Raw genomic sequence first — 8,681 nt, forward strand, 5'->3', positions numbered from 1 at the left:
AGCAAAATATATATTTTTGTTCAGTAGAAGACGCAGTTGACATTTCACTACAAAATGTTACGGATATTTAATATTAATCACAAGTATCAATAAATACAAAAAAATACAATTTGGATTTGGAAATATGCCATTTGGCTAAAGCATATTGAAAAATATGCAGTTTTTTTTTGTAATTAATAGATATATATTATGAGTGTCATATCTGCAGTGTCATAGGGAAAAGAAATGATTACTTGGAAATTGAAAAAGTTCAGTAAATAAAAAGTATATATTATATTAAAAATATATTCACTTTATACATTTCTCTGGAAAAAATATATATTTACAAACAAAACCATGTATAAAAAGGGTCGCTAAGAGGTACACTGATTACAGTTTAGTAACAGAATTAGAATCGTTTCATTTTTGCATATAAATTGGATTGCATTTCATGTCCCCAATAGCCTCTCATCATTAAACAATACCTACGATAAAATCCGACTGCCAGGAGCTGAGCCCCAGCAGCCGGAGCACAGTCTTACAAAAAATCTTCCTCTGTGAACATTTTCCTCTTCACAATTCCAGAAAAAAAGTGGAAAGAAGAAAATGCGTCCAATTTATAACCAACGGTTGTGTAAAGAAAATAGTTAGTTTGTGAATCCATAAAATAAACAAATGGTGTATTGTTAATGCGATATATAAAAAAAAACAAATAGAATAACAGCCCCCTTTGTGCAATAAATAAACTGCAAAATAGTAACGCGTGTGTGTTTGTGTAGAAACTATATTAAAGCATTTTTACTAATTATATTAATTAAATCACTAATTAACTATGAGGTAATTTAATATTTTTTTTTCAGATTATATTTGATAAATAAATTAAACGAATAATAATTATTATTATATGATGAGCGCGATGATTTTAGGAATGAAAAATATATGATTATCCGGTGATTATAAATTGGTTCACTCTCTCGAACAACATTCTCAAATTCTTTAAAACGAACAAATCTTCAATTTAGGTGGTATTAATGAAACCTTTTGGTTTAATCATCATGCTGGCCTTCTTCAGTGTGTAATCCCATCCTCTCCAACGGAACCAAACGATACCTAAATTTCAATTATTTAGTCTGAGAATATTCACAATTTGTGTAATGTTTACCTTGTCTCGCTGTTAAGTCTTGCGGATCGTTCAAGTATAAACCATTCAATCCTCGTCCGCATGACTTCCACCACCATCCACCCTTCAGCATTGACGCACAATTTAAGCTTGATCGATCGTTATCTCTGAAATTATTAAAGTAAGATTAAGGATCAACATTATCTATTATTATTATAGCTGTACCTATTGTATGTGGAGAATGGACTATTGTTACTTCCATACCATGGATCGTTCAGAGAGTCTCCTGCATTTCCTTCGTATCCATCAATCTCCAATTTATAGTATTCAGCTTCTGAATAGATTTTGAAATGCGAGTATTGGGCATACCTATAAGCATTAAATAATTGATTTAAAAGAAAGACGATTGGAAAAGTTGCGATATATTAAATAAGTGTGCTTTGCGCAACGGTAATTTTTGCAACCCAGTTATTGATCAATTGCAGGTCGTGCTCGCATACATCTCTTCTCGAGCACTTAGATTGTGAAAGTGAAGATGCGCCAGTTCACCTTGGGCGATTTTATGTGTATATTATTTGTAAATCTTTTCCCGAACCTTTTGTTTCCTTCGAAGTCTTCCAGTTCTACCCTCAATATATATTCTTCGTTGTTCGTAAGCATGTAAATGTTCTCGTTTCCTAGCCAAAATTCCTTGGCTGGATCACCGAAACCATTTTTGTAATCATTCCAATCCCTGTTGAAGTTCTCGCGAGGATCTCCATAGTCATCTCTACGTTGAATTACCTAAAAACATGTTATTAATAGTGAAATGTTATATTGAAGCAGTTTAGCCTAAACTTACAGTCCAGCCGCCATCCGCTATTTCCTGTTCGCAGAATACTTTCAGGAACCAGTAGGTTGTTCCACGAATTTGAAGATAATATACGTTGGAATCACGCATTCCGGCATTTAATAAATCGACACATGAATATCCCTAAAAATAAACATGATTATAAATATTGTAACATTATCATTAATACATATGATTATACATCAACTAACAAAAAAATATAAGATATATTTTCTAGAAATATTATGTATATATTATTTAGTTTATTAAAATATTCATATAAATGCAGTAATTAGACTGAATATGGACGTATTCAAACTTTAACAAGGAGAAATTTAATAATATCGAAGTATTTTAATATATCGGAAATGTATTATAAGCCATAATAAAAATAAGAAGCAGTTACTATAATTGTCCGGAATTATTAGAATTATTAAAGAGACCTGATTTTGATTACGTTTATGGAATTGCGGAAATCTCTACACTCCTGGATCGTCAATTACGCAATCTTATTTTTTTTTTATAAAAGAGAAGTAATTACCTTAACGTCTTTTATGCTCGCAACAGCATCCGTAGTAAACGTGGTGTTTGCAGGTGAAGGTTTGTTTTTCACACTTGGGAAAATGACGCCGCCTTTCCTTTTCTCTGCTCTTTTCTCGGCGCTACTAGTTTGCTGCGTCGAGGAGGTTGAAGGGAATGTGGTACTTGTCATGTTTATGGTGCTCGAAACTTGAGTAGCTGTTGTTGGAGGCGGCAATGTTGTATAAGTAACTGGTATAGTAGTATCGGTGGCCGGTGGGAATTCATCTACGCTGTATCTGTTTGAATCATATTCTACTAATCTATCTATAGTTGGATCCAGGAGTAGTTCTGCTGGTACAGGTCTTTGGGCTAACGTTGCTACATCGTCCTCCTGTTTCTTTAATCGTTTTTCTACCATATCCAAATTGGCGATGATCTTATTTGCTTTAGACCTGAAATCGCTATGCATTTCGCCTATTGCCCTCTCTTGCCTCTGAGTTTGGGTTAGTAACTCATCGGATTTGGGAACCAAATCATCGACTGAACTTTTGGTTCCAACAACAACGTCCCAGACTTCATCCATTTTCTCGGAAACGTTGATGATTGGCTTCATCTGTCGTACCAATGTGTCGAGTTTACTCGATCTCAAGAAAGGTGGTTGAGTAGTGGTGGTTCTATTAGAATCACCTTGGTCAACAACGGCTTCATGGACATCAGAAACCATAGTGAGGACACGACCCAAGTTTTCACTGACCACGTTTACGTGGTACTGTAAGTTCCTGTCCAGATTTCCAGTAACTTCTTTCAGTTGATCTAGTTTCTTGGTAACATGGTTCAAGATTTCTGTGTTCAAAGCTTTAGTAATTTCAACAACGTTCATACTAATCGGTTTCTTTTCGCTAGCCTCCGCATTAATATCTTCATTAGCCAAATAATTACTATCCAGTTGGGTTTTCAGAACGCTAAGTTTGCTGTCGATGTCGCTAACCTTTTGATCAAGCGACACCAGCTGCATACCAAGATTGTTCTCAACAAAATCAGAATTTTCAGACTTGGGATCTGCTTTACCGGTGAAGAATGGCGATTGGAAAAGCTTCAAATCTAAATGTCGTAATTTAGAAATGACGGATTCGGTTTTGTCGATGTTATTGTTCACGCGCGAGTCCAAGTTCTCCACGCGTCTCATCAAATGTTCTACTGCCTTATCTAAGTTTTCGATCCGCTGTAGCTTTGAGTCCAGCGTCGATATTATCGCTTCGAACACATCGAAGAGGTACTGCTCTCTGGAATGGAAAGAACAAAACAGAAAATAAGTAAGCTGATTCTACTGAGATATGTTAATGTGGTAATTTCGATTTTTACGAGGTGTTGAAATATGAATCGATCAATGGGCAATTTCCGAGTCTTTCAAAGCCGAACAATTAACATCCTCGCACGTGTAAGTACACACCATATGCATATATGTTGTACTGAATGAGGACAAACGCTTTCATCCGTTTCGTGTGCAATTAGAGATGATGGATGCTATCTCCCGAAGCAAATGTACAGCATTAGGCAACCGTCCCATTGTTACTGTATGGTGCAATGCAAAAATTGCTCGAGAAACGATGCAACAACAAACAAGAAGTGGCAGGAGTATATCAATACTTTTGCCCTCAAATAGACATGTAACAAAAAACTAACAAAATAAAAATAGAAATAAAAATGAGATAGAACGGGGACATACGTATACATAAACGAAAATGTCATAGAAAGTTACGAAAATTGAGATTTGCACGCTTCTCGTACTCTTCTTTGCTTTATTACAATCATTTACATTAGATCACGAGACACACGATTTCAAATTTCACAATGAATTAGTTATTCTAAATTCTATACATTATAATAATTATTGTTTTAATTAGCGCTACCAAATGGGCAAACTAAGAATTTACCCAGGGTGGAAAATATTCATAAATCATTACGTAAGAGGCATGTATTTTCCATGTCCTCATTGTTATATTCTCCAATCATTTTATTAAATAAATAGCTTTTTATCAAATAAAAAATATCATTTAGTCTGCAAAATCTGTGTGTAATAGATCTTAGAAACTTTCAAACACTCTTACACGATTTCGTTCTCGTTATATATCTTCCTAGGTAATATTGCAAATTGGATGAAAATGGATGGACTCGATCATGATGCACGAACACATTTACAAAACAATCAATTGAATGGTTGACTTGATTTGTAGCCATAATGTTAATCTAATAGACATTTTTATAAAGTCTAAAATACACAAGTAAATGAATAGTTTATTACACTATTTCTGAATAAATTTAATAAATATATCTATGTAATAACGTCAGTCAATAATGTCAGTGCACTTATTTTTAAATTTTTAAATTACATATGGGTTGTCATTACTAAGATTGTTTGAAAAAAGCAAGTTTTTTTATTCAATAAAAAATTGATAACTAAAAATAATTTAAATATTTAACACGTACTTATATTTTTTTACGTAAAATTGGTATGTATGCATTTTGTAGTTAATGAAGTCGAATTTCTGGATCGCCTGCGTGCGTGTGGTCTGTTCTTGTAACCAAATGAACAAGTGTCGTTTCGATTTGTTCGCCTACACGAACAACAGTTCTTTCTTCATTTTATTTTTGACCGTTCGTAAAGTTGAACTCGGTGAGAGAGAACAATTTCAATGTACGCCCTCGTCGGTTCCTCGATTAACATGTTAACATCTGTGAAAGCTCGTGGGAATCGAAATTTCTTTTTCTTTACCTTAGACCTTCCCCGTTTTTTTCTTCTTCTTTTTTACCTCCTTCCTTTTTAATCTTCTGCATAATCTAACTGCGCCCGTTGATACAACAAAGTCTCCCATAAAAGGTCGCAAAAATCAATAATAGTCTTGCGCTCTCACACATTCTCGGGATGCACTTTCACGAAAAACCGCAGAGAAAGTGCATTGTCTGTTTATAATTGAAAACAAAAGGCACTACTTCAGTGTAGTGGTGCACCAAAATAATTGATAAAAAAAACGGAATAAAAATCGAAAACAAATTTCGATGAAAATGAAAGTATCACCGCAATATTTAATTTTGTTTGCACCAAGGAAATAAATATATTGGTTTTTTTGTTTATTGTTATCTACTGTACCGGAATTGAATGAATAAACTAGCAATAAATGATTTAAGAAAAATTATAAAAATAACTTTATGTTAGGTTTTTAGCAAATAAGAGTTAATGCACACGCATTGAGAAGTAGCGAATTAATATAAAGAATGCATGCAATTTCAAGTTTCAATCATTCCCCAAATACCAAATTTGATGAGTTCAACAGTCATCAAGTCCCGAGGTTCTACTGTATTGTATAAACAAGTAGAACGAACGAATTTGTCTTAGGAACGAGATAAATGGCAGAAAGTATCATTAATAATATATTGCATTCAGTTTTTTATATAATTTTAGAATATAAATAATGAAAATATCCTTTTATTTGTGTAGAAAGTATATTGCATTATTGGATATAAATTATAACAAAAACCTCTCATTGATAGTATTAATAGTAATAGTATTTATTAAAATACAGGAAAATTAATCAATAAAAATACAACATAATATCAATCTCATTCATCAGGACCTTTCAGTCCTTTTTTTAAATTTAAAAATATATAACATCTCACACTAATATTATGGAATAAAAAGGTTATAGACTTTTCCATCAATCAGCTGAAAAGATTCCCAGACCTTGACATTGTTGTTGAGAGATAGAGAGATGTCGCGTGCGTTTGCGGCGTAATGTCCGCCTTCACACCTACGCACTACTCACCCAGCACAGCTCGCTCGACCTGCTCTTTGAAACACACGTCTGTCACTCTTCGATCACCCAAATCTCTTCGACCTTGGAGCCCATCCCATCCCATTTTCTTTACAGAGGATTTAATGTGGAACACAAAATATAACCATATTAGTTTTTTTTCCATCTGCTGGTCATTTACAATGTACTTTACACGCCATCATTTCATTCTTATCAATACAAATTCAAATTGGATCTAATGGAGAGGCAATTTGAGCGATTTTATTTGGGGATTAACTGAATCTCATTAACTGCATAGCCATTTGCAGCCAACTGATACTAATCATAGAATCTTTTATAACTTAGAGGCAGCTTAATTTAAATAAAAACATGATTTATAGCTATATGATTTTTTTTTAAACATAATTTATATATTTTAATCGAAAAAGTTTTTTCGAAAAAAGTATTGTATAATATATATATATAAACTTTCAAGAAATATGTATATGTGATTTTTATAATGTATTTTTGTATGAATGTAGGAAATTATAAAAATTGTTATATAATTAACATATCTGGTTGATTACTGGATGATACCGTATTTGACTAAATCTTTCTAATCTAATAAATAATATATTTTTTAATCAGTTTCAAAGAAATCTAGAATTATGCAATAGAATGAGAATTGAATGAAATATCCTATTTCATTTTTTTAATTATTATTTTGCGGCCGTTCGAATATATAATTTATGACAATCGAACTAGTAAATGAATCGTAAATTTCTCTCTACGGTTCTGCTCATTCAGACTAATCCAATTAATAGAGGCCAGAATGAAATGGAATTTTGCATGTATATATCTTCTTTTTTTTTACTTTATGCTCTTCGCTCTTTTGAATTATATTTTCCACAGCGACTGCTAACTACGTTGGGGCGTTGCGCTCCAGTTGTTCCCGGAATTTGTAGCACGTAGACAAGAACGAGCGATAATCCCGCGTAGAAAGTAAATTCTAATCCGATTTGGATTAACTTTTATTATTATTTCGCTCAGAAAGAGATCGCAGTGTGCCGCGTAAATTTCTGTCGTATGTCGTCGTTTGACGAGTGAAATTTTTATCCGACTATAGAAAAGAATAAAAAAAAATGGTATAAAGGAAATTTTGTCCCATATGCTTTGAATTTAATTATGCAGGCATCTGTTAGATGTTATGCAATGAACCCGTAAATATAAAGATGTCAATCATGTTTCGTTGTTTTTATTTTGCATTAGGAAGCTTTCCATTTAAGTAAATATCATTGCTTCTATTAAATAATATTACAATATATTACATATATATGTGTTAGTTTAAGGTCTAAACGATACGTTGTAAATGATACTAATAGATTTTGCATAAATATCAGTTAAATAATGTCAGATATCAATATATAATAAATAATCCTGCGAAGTAAATTACTTATTAGTTAATGTATTTGTAAATATATTATAATTTAATGTATTTTTTTTTTGCAAATATACTATTACTATTATCATAATAGTTTATATTACTATTTATAGTATAAGGAATTGTATTGTTACAATAATATTAAATGTGTATTTCAAAAAAAAATATATAACAAATGATGATATTTAAATTAACAGGTGGATAATACTGAACATTTATATATAAAGTCTCTATGATTGTAGTCTCGGTAATTAAGGAAAAGTGTTGATTCATATTTCCACTAGCTTTTGTACGTTCAATCTACGATATTACCCTTTGAACGTTATGTCTTTCAATTGTCATTAGTTGTGCAATGGTCGGCAATCTGGACTCACATTACTCATGTCTACGCTGATTGAGTATAAGAGGATTGTGAAATGAGTTTAGCGAGGTCTAGAATGTTTGATTTATAATTATTAGAAATTGAAACTGAAAATCCGTCAGTCATTATATTAAGTGCGCTCCAGGGGATCCTTATTTTTAGTAAGCACCATAGTATCTATAGGCACGCGTATAAATTGCGTTCGAACGACGCGAAATGGATAGGAAAGAAAAAAAGGCACGGAGGAAAGAAAAACGCGTGAGACCATATTTAATGCGCGTTCCATATTTAATAGATCTATTAGATCTAGAAAGTTTAACTACTTGCAGCAAATACGTCCGATCCTAACCTAACTAAAACGCACTCCACGTTAAACAGATAGTACCGATTTTAATCCATTATTTATAAATTCATTTATTTATTTATAAAATACGAGAAGAGATATAATTTGCGACGATAAATTACATTACATGATATCCAGGCTTTTATTATTAAAACAAATTTCCTTTTACTATTTTATTACATGTTGACTAGTTTAAATGCAAAGTAGGAAATGTTTTTGCTTAGATATTTTCATGTAATTGGGATATATTCATAATATATATATGTATTTTTAGTGGGGCTTGTCTGCAACAAATTTA

The 8,681-nt window shown here is 32.3% G+C and overlaps 1 protein-coding gene across 1 annotated transcript in view; it reads right to left on the bottom strand.

The window, feature by feature from the left end:
* Window positions 1–895: 895 nt before the first annotated feature.
* LOC108564089 (angiopoietin-2) overlaps window positions 896–8,681 on the bottom strand; it is a 49,495-nt gene continuing 41,709 nt past the window's right edge. Inside the window, exons 2-7 of the mRNA XM_017922996.1 lie at window positions 2,470–3,733; window positions 1,941–2,072; window positions 1,695–1,882; window positions 1,325–1,468; window positions 1,142–1,266; window positions 896–1,089 (exon numbers count right to left, since the gene is read on the bottom strand). Of these exons, the coding sequence (XP_017778485.1) occupies window positions 998–1,089; window positions 1,142–1,266; window positions 1,325–1,468; window positions 1,695–1,882; window positions 1,941–2,072; window positions 2,470–3,733 (1,945 nt within the window). The 3' untranslated portion in view covers window positions 896–997. The remainder of the gene's footprint in view (window positions 1,090–1,141; window positions 1,267–1,324; window positions 1,469–1,694; window positions 1,883–1,940; window positions 2,073–2,469; window positions 3,734–8,681) is intronic.

Source organism: Nicrophorus vespilloides, unplaced genomic scaffold (genome assembly GCF_001412225.1).
Source record: "Nicrophorus vespilloides isolate i.1.1-1 unplaced genomic scaffold, Nicve_v1.0, whole genome shotgun sequence".
In the NCBI taxonomy this organism is placed as follows: Eukaryota; Metazoa; Arthropoda; class Insecta; order Coleoptera; family Silphidae; genus Nicrophorus; species Nicrophorus vespilloides.